This window comes from Chanos chanos, chromosome 8, assembly GCF_902362185.1.
Source record: "Chanos chanos chromosome 8, fChaCha1.1, whole genome shotgun sequence".
Classification (NCBI taxonomy): Eukaryota; Metazoa; Chordata; class Actinopteri; order Gonorynchiformes; family Chanidae; genus Chanos; species Chanos chanos.
In genome coordinates, this window is record NC_044502.1 from 43,732,355 (window position 1) to 43,747,527 (window position 15,173).

The 15,173-nt window shown below is 40.0% G+C and overlaps 1 protein-coding gene across 1 annotated transcript; it reads left to right on the forward strand.

The window, feature by feature from the left end:
• The first annotated feature begins 10,307 nt into the window (after positions 1–10,307).
• On the forward strand, positions 10,308–13,941 carry irx4a (iroquois homeobox 4a). The gene is made up of 5 exons (XM_030782620.1): positions 10,308–10,352; positions 10,941–11,192; positions 11,742–11,848; positions 12,534–12,844; positions 13,226–13,941. The coding sequence occupies exons 1-5, from the start codon at positions 10,308–10,310 to the stop codon at positions 13,939–13,941; spliced, it is 1,431 nt and encodes a 476-aa protein (XP_030638480.1).
• Positions 13,942–15,173: the final 1,232 nt, after the last annotated feature.

Consider the following 15,173-nt stretch of genomic DNA (forward strand, 5'->3'; position numbering starts at 1 on the left):
CCTCAGTCCTGTTTGAAATTCTCAACCTCTGTACCTATGACACCTATCGAGTCAGAACCCTCGAACGCAGAGTAACATTTTCACACCGCAGTGTATGTAGGTAGCTATGTATAATTCCCCTGTTTTGTTTTCATACATACATTTTAAAAGCAATGACAATGTTTCAAACAAATACATTAATCAAGAGTGTATGTTTGTCTGTCAAAAAAATTAACTTGTTCTCACTGGTACATTCACCTGGTTCTTTACCTGTTTCCCATTATGAATATACAACAAACCTCAGAAACTGTAGCAGTGATGTATTACCACAGTGCACATCACAAACATACTCTTAAAAATTCTTTCACCATTATTATTATTGTTGTTGGTGGTGGTGTTGGTGTTGTTGTTGTTGTTGTTTTAGTTGTCTTGACAATAGAGGAGCTGACTGTCAGATTTGGGACCAAGACTATCTGACTCAGAGGAATGAAAAAGGTCAATTCTACTGCCATTGTACTTGGATTTTCTCTACAACCAACAACTGCTGTCCTGAGAATAATAGAAGCCCCAGTGAGGATAAATGCACCTAGTCAAACGCACATATTTTATAAAAGGGATAAGAAAAGGGAAGTGAACTTGTTTTAAATATTGTTTGGAGAATGTCTGTTGTGAAAAAAGAGAGAAAGAGGGAGAGAGAGAGAGAGAGAGAGGGGGATTTGAGAGTGGCCAGTCTTCATTGTTGCAGGAGGCAGGAGAAGCGTGCTAGAATAATACATGCTAATTTAAACATCAGCACTCCTTTCAAATCGATTCAAATGTGTTCGTTCAGGTGGAAAATAAAGGAGAGAGTCTTGAAAAAGAGGAATATCGTCCTAACCCGATTCCTCTTTGATAATGTAATCTCTCACCCTGAAGTTTACTTTAAAAAGTGACCTTCACAAAGGATAAACAACACCGTTCTTTAAAACTGTAATTATTTTGTGTGAGTTTTTTTTTTTTTCTTCTCTCTCTCTCTCTCTCTCTCTCTCTCTCGACACAACTTGTCAAATGAAAGCTATTTAAAGAAAAAGAACATTAAATCAAGGAGTCATATCAGAGTGGCTAGGGAACTGTTTCATTTGCTTTTTACGAGTTTGTTGAAAGATACGGGTACCATACAAAACCTTTCTCCTGGTGAGTTCTCTGTGGAGGTGGAAGGTACGCTACAGGTAAGGCTCCATGCAAGCGCCAGTGTCTAAAGGCCTGAGGACAGCCTGGACGGTCAGTGACGCTCCGGGTAGAATGCCGTGATTGAAAGGAAGACAGTTCAGTTCAATTTTCTCTGTACTTACTGGGAAATGGTCATTAGGGATTTTTTTGCTAAAAGAGAATTCCTTTTCTTTTCTTTTCTTTTTTTCCCATTTCATTTTCCAATCCATTTTTTTTTCCAAAGGTCAAGACGACGGTAGCAAATAGTGTCGTCATACCACAATGTTATGACCTACATTCATTTTATTGTATCATGTTGACAAAGGGTCCTTTACTTGTATAACTGTGTATTAACTATATCATAAAATATTCTAAATAATTATAACGCAGTCATACCAGTTAATCCCACTGTATGCACATACACGTTTGAAAATACTCTTCCTGAGCTTGCAGCCTTCAGGTTGTTTTGATCAGAGCCTGATACTATAGTGTTTTCCCTGTGTTTCTGATTAAGTTCTTCCATTTTCTGTCTGAGATACTGCACACATGCATGCTTAACCATGTCCCGTGTCAATCAGTCTCTCTCTCTCTCTCTCTCTCTCGTCCTCTGTGAAGGCCCCTCAGCAGTGGCAGTGACAGTGTGGCTGTTGTGTCAGACAGGTTGGGTGACACTGATCACTCTCCAGACTCTGGATGTTCGCTCGACCGATCCAGGCCTCTCCGCCCGTTTGTAGTGTAGCCCCTGGTGCCTCTCATACCCCTCGACCCCCACCCGAAGCCCTAGTAACCCCACCCCACCCCCCAAAAAAATCCTGCCATTCTCAAACGACTAAAAACTCAGTCAGCCTCATACTTTGAATCCTGTCTCTTTTTTTTTCCCCAGAAATAGCCGCCTTATGGTCATTAAACGAAATCCATTTCCTTTTTATTTGAACTCCTCCATTTTGGTCCATTTATTTCACAAAAAAAAAAAGGGGGGGGGGGGGGGGGGGGGGGGGGGATGGCCACACGCAACATTAAAAAGGCATAATTCATAAGTCGTACTATATTTGCCCATATATTTATTCCTGTATGAGGGGACGGAGAGCGTGTGAGTCCATGATTATCTGGATAAAAAGAAAGAAAAAAAAAAGAAAAGGAAAAGATGTAGCCCGGGCACTTAGCAATAATTTATTCATCATGCAACTCAGGAACACAAAAGCACTGTATTGTCTGATTCCGCATCTTATTTCCCCCGTAACGCAGGCAAATGGTAGGCCTTCAAATGACAGAATCATGTTAATATCACAGCAGATAGACCTAAGCAGCACAGATGGGGGTAGAGCGTGGAAATCCAATCATTATTGCCTTCAATCACCGTACAGAGAAGGGGAGTAAAAGGGAAAAAAAAACACACAAGAAAATGCATTTGAATATTTTGGCCGTGAAGTATTAAAACTATACAATTTTAATAGCTATTTAACATGTAGTTGCTTTTTAAGGCTGGTGCTTTTTGCTGCTTTCAGTCTGAGAAAAGAAAAAAACACAGACAGGTAAGAGAAGAATTATCCTGGCAGTTCTGAACACGACATGTTTTTTCCACCTGGAGTCTCTTCACCTCATCTCCTCTCCACATTATATCTGACGCACCCGAAATCTGATTTTCTCTTTCTTGTCTTTCTGTTTTTTCTGTATGTGCTCTCCCTTTCTCTTTCTCTTTCTCTCTCTCTCTCTCTCACACACACACACACAGACGCATGCACGCACACACACACACTATCAGTCTTTTCAAATACTGTTGAACTGAAGCTAGCTCAAGTTCTGAATTTTTTCATTTTCGTGAAAAAATAAACACTCTTCGATGTTTATAGATTTCACATATAACATTAGAAAGATTGGTGCATAGACACATAAATAACATGTGATGTTTATCCGTGAAATTAACGGGCTGAAAGTTTATAACTTGAAAGTCAACAACAGGAATACCTATTGTTGAGGAAATCCTGTACTGACTAGTTCAATGTATTCCACGTATTACTGTTTTCAGTCAACCTTTGTCGGTCCGGGATCATTTATGACTTAAATCTCATTCTAACTAACAACCTGACAAGAGTTCTGAATAAACCAACATTCACAAAAGTAGCCATTGACTGTACTACATAGTGCAATACATGAAAATGGGATCACACACGTGGAGTCCATTACACAACTGTAACCAATTTCACCAATATCCAACAATGCTCAAGTAACCTGGCAACCTGTCTCTCTGTGCTGTTTCCATAGTTTCCAAAGACTCCACTCATCTTTGCTCCGGTCACAAAGCAGTGCATGGTTTGTTCACACAACACTGAATAGAGAAGCTACATTGCTCGTTTTAACTTGCTGTGGGATTAACATATTGGAATATTAGCAGAGAAGGCCGAGGAGAGACTGAAAACACCAGTGTAACATGACAAGAAGCTAGAAAGTCTCCTTTTGTCAGAGACTTATCTGTTGACGTTCGTAAGCCCCTAAACCAGATGTTGGAGGGACACCTGCAGCTAGTTGACTAAGTGTAGCGCGAATGCACTGACCCCATTGATCAATAATGAATGGAGAGTGAACTGCGACATGCTAAACCTCTTAGCCGCTGCAGCTGAGGAGCTGGAAGGGTTGGGGGGGGGGGGAGGCAGATTTTTCCCCAATTGGACATGAGAGCTTCGTCTCAGTCAAAAAAAAAAAAAAAAAGAAAGAAAGAAAGCTACGTTGCGCGTCTCATTGTCCGCAGCTGCCGCGATATGGGCTTTGACAAAGTTTGATTGACATCCATCTGTGACCTAGATGTGCTAAAACTGACTGACTGACTGACTGACTGTGTTACATTACACACACAAACACACTTACGTACAACATATGCATGCATCCTTTATATGCTCTCCTTTATTAACATCTAAGTCGCGCATTTCACAAGCTGCTGCAGTGTGAATATGTGTGAATTCAGAGTAAAGAAAACGACAAAGTTAGTGTGAACCATGTTTTCTGAATGCAGTTTAAGATCTGTTACTTTTCGCTTGGCTCCAACAAGCCTTGCTTTGACCTTCAGCTGAGTCAGAGCCTAAAGGTATCTCATTGGCATTTCATGGTACGTTACTTCATTTAAAAATTATGGATTGCATCAGAGGGTGGTTACATTTCCATGGTCGAATATGAATTACATTTAAAAAAAATTGTAGCTAAGTTTTGTATGATGATATCGATAAAGTAGAGCACAAATACTGTTGAGATATAATTAAAGCAGCCGTTCACTAGACTGACTAGTGAAATTTGACCACAAGCCCCTGTGTGTGATTCCAATATGTGCTGATGGAAATTTGTCACAGACTTTCATGAGTGAGGGTAAAACAACTAATTCAAGGGCAGTTAAACCAATTAAGAGAACTACAGCAGGATAACAGAGACCTCTAATAATGAAAGTTATTCATTGATGATCCTGTTCATGGCAAAAATCAGAATGCTACATGTTTTACTGTGTATTCGTTTTTATTGTGTTTTACGCCGGCGCTGTCATTCATCCAATGTATGATCACATATTCCATGCAGTTATTGCATCTTACAGTCTTGTACTGTAGAAATGTCTTGGTTAGCTGGGCACCTAGCATTGGCACTAAACTGATCTTAAGGTTTGTGCTCCAATCGGATCCCTCTGGAGTATTATGTCTGCAGAAACCTGTGGTTGTGTCACTTTACAAATTAAGTGCATTTCACTTTTTTTTTGTCAGTCGGTTCTAGAATAGATCATTTGCAAAATGAATGAATTTAATGAATGAACATAGCACTCCTTATTATAGAAATGGACCTGTTTGAACTTTCTTGGGGCAGTCTCTCTCTCTCTCTCTCTCTCTCTGTCTCACACACACACACACACACACAGACACACAGAGACACACACACACACAGTCAAAGTAATGACATCAGAGACAGTAGAAGCCCATCAAAAGTCCCGGGAGGCCCTGGCTGTATTTGTGTGTATGTGTCAGGGCCTCTCTGATGAATAAACTTAATTAACTGATTGATTGGGAGCTCGTGTGGAACAGAGGACCTGTGAGACACAGCAGAAATCTGAACGGATGCCCCCCCCCCCTCACCCCCCCCCCCCCCAACCACCCCCACCCCCCACAGTGTTTCTACCAGATGTAAAGGATCTTGTTTTAAATTACCCTTTAGCAATTTTAAGAATCAGAGACATCGCTACAAAAATTTTGGGGGGATAAAAGTACATGACTGTTACAGCAGTAATTCTCAACTTATAATATGTTACATTTCTTGATAGGAGGTAGAATGGGTGGGTGTATCTGTGCATAAACATTTATGAACTCATCCTATACATCATAACGAAGATGTAAGAAATAATCATTATGAATAAGTTAAGAAAATAGTGAAGCCGAGATGGAGATACGATACATTATGAATGTGTGTAGTCTGTTTTATTTAGTGCTTCAAGTGTTACATTTGTAATGACATCATTATGAATATGTTAATTAACACATCCCAATGTTGCACAGAATTGCGTATCATTTAACGTGGTGGTAACACTTCATATGTGTCTTTATTACAGTGTACCTTATTGTAAATATTTATACATAAGGTGTGTGTATGGTTTGTAATGCGTTATACAAAAATGTAAGGTGTAATATGCAGAGAGTGGTTGTCAGTTACAGCAAACTGGATGTAGTTTCTTAAGTGAGGCACTCTCTGTCTCTGACACATCTCTGACAGATCTATGGCTTCGCATTTCTTTTCAGAACCATACGGTCATGGAGTAATAACACTCATAGCCCATAACTGTGGGCTACTATCTGTCATACTAATGTCATAAAGCGGTGTATGACTGTTATAACCATGTAAGAGTCTCTGTAATGATGTCGTCTAGCCTCATACTTCATAATTAATGCGCTATAAAAATAAGGTTGTAGCCTGTTATTTGCGGATAGTAAAACATTGTGTACGTTTATTCTGAACGGTACTGTGGTTTGGATTTGATTCTCATTGCAAGGTAGCTCAGGTTCATTAGTAATCTTGAAATAAATGCACTTTGTGTCAGGCCATGTGTCTCTCTGATACAGCTAAAGAAAACGGACTTGCGTTCATATTTTATGTGCTCTCATGCTGAAACATTTTCTCTGGTCACAATTACTCCGTTAGACATTTCCTTTCAAATGATATCAAAAAATCGTGTATTAGTCACGAATCAGAATATTATACCGTATCAGTATGTCTTCTTTTTTTTTTTTTTTGAAAAGTTTCCCTTCTTTCACCTCCTATTTCTGGAGTTTTGCTCCTTAACACTGGTAGAGAAAAAGAATATTTTGTTTAAGGTGGAAGGGTTCCGCGTGCACCGAGACCTTCATTACCTGGAGCAGACAGCCTGGGAGCACCTCCGGGGGGTTGATGTCATATAGCCATGACTGGCGGACCTGTCTCGTTTTTAGAAGTTATGCAGGTTTGAACTGTTGTCTCAAAATCAGCAATTACATACGGCTGACCAAGTGTTCCCTTCAAATACACGAAACTCTTGATGTGAGTGATGTGTTGGTCGCTCAAAATGTCTTTATAACATTTCTAGAAACTTTGCAAAAGCATTTTTTGTATAATGTTACATGGAAATCGCTTGTTAATTTTTTAGATGTCGAAAAGATGTCTGAAGGTATCACAGTTGTTAAAGCAGTCTCTCTTATTGGAATGGGAGCAGCTAAAAGCCCGCTCTGTGAGGAGACTCAAAATAGCGCAGCTCAAACTTAGCACGCCACTTACACCAGGAATGCGGAGGCTGATGAAACAACACCTCGAGTGTCACCTCCGATGTTAAACAGTCACACAGACACCGTGATCAAAACTTGAGCGCTTCACAGGGAAATACTTGCTCACAAACGTGACTTTTGTTTTTGAACGGAAGAACAAACTTCCTTTGAAACCGAGAGGCCTATCTGTTCATTTCTTTCAAACTGAAAAGTTTTGTGGTATAATAATTTTGTCAGAACATTAAACTCAGCATTAGCAATCCTGCTTTTCTCATTTTAAATTAGGAGAATCGTTCGAGTTGTTTTTCTGCCATTCCATGAAATCATAAAAAAGTCTTTCATTTTGTTTGTGAATAATCAGTCATCTGTTGAATATATTAATTATCCAAAACTGTTAAATGAACACATGTATTTCTTTTCATCAAAGGATGTAAAAGTCGAGCCGAAGAGAGAAGGTTTCAAATATGCCAGCGAAAAGGCAAGATATGAAGGAATCTCGCTAAATTACACTCGCAGTGAGAGTGAACGCGTGTGAACAGATACCGTACAATTCTTTACAACCCGCGAAAATATCATTAGCTAATTAATGGCTCGTGACTGCAATGACAATTTCAATATTTGTAGGTTCAAATACCATTAAGCACTCCTAATTCTGTTGCCTGTCTCATCATTTTCCATAATATCTTTTTTATCTGTTCGTCATTGATCGTTATTGATTTGCAGTGACTGTCACAGAGTGCTCAGGATGTCGACACGTGTCTCATTAATTCTCAGATCACCTTAAGGAATATCATGACGAGAGTTCTAGGATGGGTGTTATAAGTTTAATTTGGTCTAGTACTGTACAGCAGGTTGTCTGTATTAAGAACATAGTTTATTCTTCTCGTCTTTGGGATAGTTGCTTACTAGCCGGTGATGGTGCATGAAGTTTAACGCCCTGTTATACTCTTAAATTTTATTGACAAAGCCATTGCGAGAAAGAGCTCATGGAGCACAGGCCATTTAAATGCGCAGTTCGTCTGCGTGGTGTGTAGAGTATAAAAGCATTTCTTTCCTCTGGATTATTTCTCCACATTAAATCGACCCTGTCACGTCTCCTACATCTGTCTAAAAGAGGCTGGGCTTTCTTTTAATCTTTAACGCAAAACAAGAGCGAGCTTCCAGGGTGGCCTTTCATTTTCTCTCTAAAAGCATATACTAGCGCGCGTAAATATTTCATACGAACCCAAATAACACCAGCAAAGCAAGGGATAATTCAAATGTATATGAGGAAAAGACGTGTGGACAGTATCGTTTACTGAACTTGTCTGTCAAACTTCAGGAGTGTATAACAGCCTGCGCAGCCGCTGCCCAGTGATGCTGTACCCAGAGTAGAAAATATCCCGTAAAACGAAGGAAAAAAGAGAAAGGGAAACAGTTATAATAAAGTGGCGATTGCGTGTGTGTGTGTGTGTGTGTGTGTGTATTAAGCAATCATAGTGCTCCTAGACAGCACCTGTCATAAAGGTACACATTTGTCAGGGGTTAAGGTTTGTACTGTAACTTAACACCATACCACATATAGAAACCTCTCATTAAAAATATTCAGCGGTATCCAGTCGAAGCATCTCTCTAACTTCACGTTAAAGAATGTCATTCACTGTGTCCAAAATTATCGCCATTTAATAAATGTGACGATGTGTTATAAAAAACATTTTTTTTGTGACTATGTGACATTAAAAAAGGAGTCCGCTTTATGTTAATGTCCCATTTCATTAATGAAAGACAATTAAAAGCACCGAAAATCTAAAGTAGTCACTTGACCTATCGGTTCATTACAGTGACACAGGCAGCGACATTTGCTCTGAATTGTCTGGCTAACTTAATTTCACAGAACACTTATTTTCCAAACTCCACCACATGCCAAAGAACGAAGAAAGAAAAAAAGACAGAACGAGAGAAAGAAAGAAAGAAAGAAAGAAAGAAAGAAAGAAAGAAAGAATGTGTGTGGAAAAAAAACGGTTTTCTGATAAAAGTCTAACTCAATTTGAGGACAAGTACCTTCATCTGTAAATGAACGCAAATTATGCGGCCCATATTATATTATGTTGGCCGGTCTCTAGATAGTCATCAATCACCCGCAATCGAGCTGTCACTGAAGGCATATTCGTTTCTCTCAGGCAGTCTTCCAGCTGGGGAAAAGAAGGGTACATCATCATTAATTTGACTGTGACCCCGGGGCTCTTCACATGTCTGAACCCGGGATTCTCTAAGCAAGTCAGCATACCATGGAGCAGACGCCTTTTACCTACAAACACCAACTGAACAACTGCACACTTTTCCAAGGTCTTTAAAAAGACTTTTCTTGCAACACGTCATGAGCTATTTGGAGAGAGAGGGCACAGACTGTATGAAATTTAGACAAATAACTGTGTGACAAGCATTAATATGTTAATAATATTGATACATTACCAAGGGGAGATGATACAAAATGATAAATGTGATGAGTTTTGGAGGTATAAAAAAGCGACCTGAAATCAATAAAATAATGATGTTATTAAAGACAGACTTAGGGGTAACAATCACTCTTTAAGAGTAAATACGTCTGAAAATATGCGTGTTTTCACGTAACTACTTATAACTGCTCGTCTGGGATTTCACATGCTCCAGTTTAATTTGCTTTGAAGACGGTTCAATAAGGATTCTGTAAATCAATTATATTTCCAGATCCGTGTCTCCTCCATTCGCTAATTAAGGAAGACGAATTACTCAGTGTTGTGGTCGTTTGTTAATTAATTTCTAATTAAAGATGTTTCCTGTCCGTATGTGACAAGTTGAAACTGGAGGAATTACAGATACAGTTGTGTCAGGCAGATATGGCGCAGCAATCCAACGATCAAAGTCTAGATTACTAGATAGATCCAATTAAAAGTCCACGGTGTCTTAAAATCCCCCTCTCCCCCTTTCCCCGTTACTTGTTCGATTTTTATCTGGAGAAATGCATATTAAACTTGGAGTCTGGTCATTTTGAGTGTGTTTCTTCTGACGTCAGAGACACTGGTGTTTAAAACAACCTGCATCTGAGCTGACGTGTTTTATACTACTTTTTATAAAGCAAAATATGTATTTCTGACATCAAAGTGATTAATACCGCAAACATATACCTGTAAGCTCGTTCGGTTTTGTATTCTACTTTTACTAAACCGGCAAGAGGGAACATGCATTTTTGAAACTCTTTGGGAAGAGGCATTTAAGCAAATTAAACATGGTACTCCGCTTCGCCCTATAAGCATCCAGGAGCCTATGCTTACCAATCAATTGGTACAGTGAAACACTGCTAGGCTACGGGAAGCGTGGAGACCGGCAGTATCGCCTTTTTTTCTGGATACTGGGCTTCTGTCTACAATGTCATATCCACAATTCGGATATCCTTATTCGTCTGCACCCCAGGTAAGTTACTCTTTATTGATTGTCGACTGAATATTTTGCCGCATTTCAACCGATTTAACTGTTAGATCGATTCAAACTTGATCGTAGTCGTTACATTTCTCAAGAAAAGCGCGAACACGTTCGCTCGGGTGCAGTGTGAGAACATTCAGACTATAATGTTACCACTATGCACCTGTGATATGTTTTCTCTTTGAAAGATAAAGGTAATCAGATATCCATCTCGCCGTTCGCAGAGCTTTTTTTTTCCTCTGTGCCAAGCTGCCAGAAGAATTCTCCTCGTGTTTATCATTTTACATATCTGTCAGTGCCAAGTACCGCAACACCGAGTTAGTGTAACGATGAGGAGTCATTCCAACTGTTGTAAATTTTTGGCAACGATCCACAAAACACTTTATGCAGGGGGGAATGGCCATGTATACTACTCAAAACGAAGTTCCAACAAATACTCATAATAAAAAGAAACGAAACTATCTTAAATCGAGAGGAAGATATGCGTATAATGTTAAGATTTAGACTCATTATAACGATTTCTTGGGAGCGATGGTTCTTCTGAATGTAAGTGATTTTGATGTTTTTTTTACCCCTCAGTTCCTCATGACTACCAACTCTTTGACTTCCTGTTGCGAGTCCAGCGCTAGATCCATCTCGGACTCAAGCGTAGCAGCTTCTGCGCAAACGCCTGTCTATTGCCCCGTGTACGAGAGCAGGCTGTTGGCCACCGCCAGGCACGAGCTGAGCTCTGCAGCGGCACTGGGAGTCTATGGGAACCCTTACACCAGCAGCCAGGGTTATGGAAACTATGTTACTTACGGCACGGATGCCTCTGCTTTCTACTCACTGGTGAGAATTTGGACTTCATTAACACAATTTGTAAGCGATATCACTTATCTGCTGTTGCCTTTTTTTCTTTTCTTTTCTTTTCTTTTCTTTTTTTTTTTTTTTTGCATTCTTCAAGCCTGGGCAAGACACTGAGTAAGGTGTAGAATTAGAATATGACAATAACACGACTTGTGATTAATGACAGTGAAAAGCTACTGTTAAAGAAATGGATAAGATAACCACAGCATGTTGCATCCATTAAAATAAAATGGCAAAAGGTGGCTACGAATACTGTCTGATTTATTGGTTTTATGAAATATAAGTTTGTTTCTAATAACAAAAATGCCAAAGTTACCGGTTGCATAAAACTATATCTTATCAACACCAAGTCTTTGTAGTATGTGCATATCTTACTTATTGTACAGCTCTCACTAAATTAACCTTCTAAATGAACCTGTCATCCGTTGTCAGTGATAAGCTTTGGAAACACGGTATAGCCAATGAGTTAAGTCACTTCTGCTTTAGTGCGCCATTATTACACCCTGACGGTGTCTCTCTGTTTAATTGCAGGGCACATTTGACACCAAGGATGGGACAGCTTCTGCGCATGCGGGGATAACACAAGCTGCCGCTTACTATCCTTATGATCCAACCTTGGGACAATACCAGTATGACAGGTATGGAATACTCATACTCATTAATCGCTCACAAATCACTAGTTAACATGCGCACGTGAGTCGTCTTGCGTTTCAAAAAGGCCAAAGCTGTATTTTGACTAACTGATTTGTCATACCAGTTTGTTTTCATGAAAACGTTACAGTTAAAATTAAAGATGACAATTTGATGATTCATGACGCTTTAGGAATTTCATAGTAGGCTATACAACTCTCCTCGGCTCTCACATTCATCAAAATATCAGACTCATGAGTGCTGTCCGCTTGTTTTGATTTAGCGTGCGCCATTATGTGTGGAATGTATATTTATAACAGGTCTTTCCAGTAAGGACTGAAACAGTAGACAGTTATCTGCTATTTGTGCTCTCCTCTACCTTAGGGTATTTTAATATACTCAGTCAAGCCATTTTTCCACAGTCTAGTTTGCTTTTCCGAACCTATACTCACTGTTAAACGACATCACCTCCTTTCAAGTACCACTGAAACAGGGCTAGATGTGATTCTTGTGAAAAATTCTTTCTTTCTTTCTTTCTTTCTTTCTTTCTTTCTTTCTTTACTTTTTGTGTACTTACACACAAACGAGATGCAAACCATTCCCTTATATGTTAAACGATTTCTGCTCGTTACACAAAACGGCAAAAAAAAAAACACCCAAATGAAATTTGAAACTGCATCTATTCTCCGACAGATATGGCTCTATGGATGGGGGCACGAGGAGAAAGAATGCCACGCGAGAAACAACGAGTACGCTAAAGGCCTGGCTACAGGAACACCGAAAGAACCCTTATCCCACCAAAGGGGAGAAGATCATGCTCGCTATTATCACCAAGATGACCCTCACACAGGTCTCCACATGGTTCGCCAACGCCAGGCGGAGACTCAAAAAGGAAAATAAGATGACATGGCCTCCTAGGAACAAGTGCTCAGACGATAAGAGATATGACGAAGACGAGGATGGGTCGCACGAGGATCAGATCAAGAACGAAACTAACGATGATGGTTAGCAGAATTGTTTGAGCATTACGCCATTAGAACTGTTACATCTTTTCTCAACCTCAGCCCCCCTTAAATACGTCTTGAGCACAATTCTGTCGTTATCTTAAGACCTGGAGGAGTAAACAATATCTTGTGCTAAGGCACACTGTTTCCTCTGGCCCTGAACGTCCTTAAAGGCGTTGTTGAAACGTTGAGTGTTGCCAAGTGTTGCTCGTCTCCTCTAAAGATGCATACTCATTTCAGCCATATTTTATGGCTCGTGGTGATATATATGATTAGTAGTATATGTTCTGAAACTAATGGCATATGTGTTATATAAGATATAAGATACTAGTATCTTTTTGAACGACTTCTTATGCCATATTGTTCTGATTACATTTCCAGAGAACAGAAGTCGGGAAGACAAGGATCTTCAGCTAAGCGATTTGGACGACTTCGACACCATCGAGTCGGAGAGTTCCGAGTGTGAGCTTAAGCATCAGTTTCACTTGAACACTCATATGGCTACTACTGACTGCACGAATGATCAGCTTAAAGACGCATCTATAAAGTTATCCATTCCAGCCTCGCTCGAGGGAGACCGTAATATGACCAAGAGCTGCCTGAAAACAGGCGCTGGTGAGTGCGAGCAGGAAGCCAGCGGTGTCAGGCAGACCAAAACGTGTTTCCAGCAAGGCCATCAAATACTTGACAACAAGCCACGCATCTGGTCGCTAGCCCAGACCGCAACTTCACTGAACCAAACTGAATACCCGTCTTGCATGCTTAGATGTCAGCCGACCATGCCCACCTCTCCAGCTGCCCCCTCGCCCGTGAACGGCCTCGACAGACAGCAAGATTCACCGGTTACGACCCTCAGAAACTGGGTAGATGGGGTTTTCCATGACCCTTTGTTAAGACACAGCACTTTGAATCAAGCGCAGACCAACACAACGGTTTCGTGGACCACGACCAAAGGCTCTATACTGGAGACCGGTGCGCTCGAGCGATCTGTTGGTAACAACTTGATGAAAGGACACATAACAACTCTGCAGCACCAGGAGTCTAATAAGGATAGCATGACTTTCCCCAAAGCGGTGAACAAAATGTTCTGTTCTTAACGCACCAAAAGAACATTCAAAATAGCAAAGGACAGTTTGGGGGGGAAACTCCAGGAAGTTGTTAGCAGGAAAATTGAACTGAACTGAGAATATGAATTGTCTACACAGTTGATTGGACTTTCTTTTTATATATTTGCTTGGTCATAGGGGAAACTTACGTATTTATCGTTCTATTGACATCTCACTGGGTCAAAATCCCACAAAACTGGATTCTTTTGAACGTCTTGATTTATTTCGCACGTTCAGCTTATGGAAATGTACGACTGAAAGTTTACATTTTTGGGGGGAAAGTTTACAGTCTGATTTTATTTTTGTTATCTTGGCATGCACATGTTAATACGTTTTATTATTATTATTATTACTATTATTATTATTATTATTATTATTATTATTATTATTATTATTATTATTTAATCCCAGGTCATCGTAAATGACTGACTTGCGGATGTCACTGTTGAAAAAGTATCGCACAAGTGCACAGGCCTAAACATGGGGTATGTTTAAATTTGTTCACTCTAATAAACGGTCAGTTTCTGAGGAGCTCAACTTGTCTACGTGTATTGATGAGGATCGCTGTCCTTGGTCCTGAAAGGTCTAGCACGACGTGGAGCCTCATAGTAAATGACCCACTGCCCAACGTTTTATAGTTGGCGAGCAGCTTGAAATAGGCCCTAATTTAAGATCATGCAAATAATGACAGCCTTCGCGAGAGACTGACGGTGTGCAATTCACTCAGGCACACCGTAACTAGTGGCATGCTGGTATCAGAGTTCAACACAATATATTTGTTCTACTATATTTCAAAGTGGAATACCGGTACACAGTAACTTTAGGCATTTGTCTTTACAGAAAAATCATCGTACTGCTTAGGACAGAATTTAATTGGGCCAACTAAATATTGAATTCCTTCCTTGCAAAATACATTTAGATTTACGGAGGTGACGTTATTTGACGGAAGTTTGAGTGCTTTCCTCTGAATACAAACTGAGATTTTTATCTCTTTTTTTTCCACAACAAAATAACAGTGAAGATATCAAGCCCATCAGAGCAATAAGGGCGTGCAGAAGAACGGCCTCATTAACCCGCCATAAACTGTCCTTAATTAGGACGTATTCCGACATGTTTCAAGTCACCGTATCGATTACTTTCCTCTCCCTGATAATATTATCGAAACATCAAATCCTCTTTGCTGATCCAGCTGTCAGCAGCTTGAATTACTCTCTCAAGGCCGC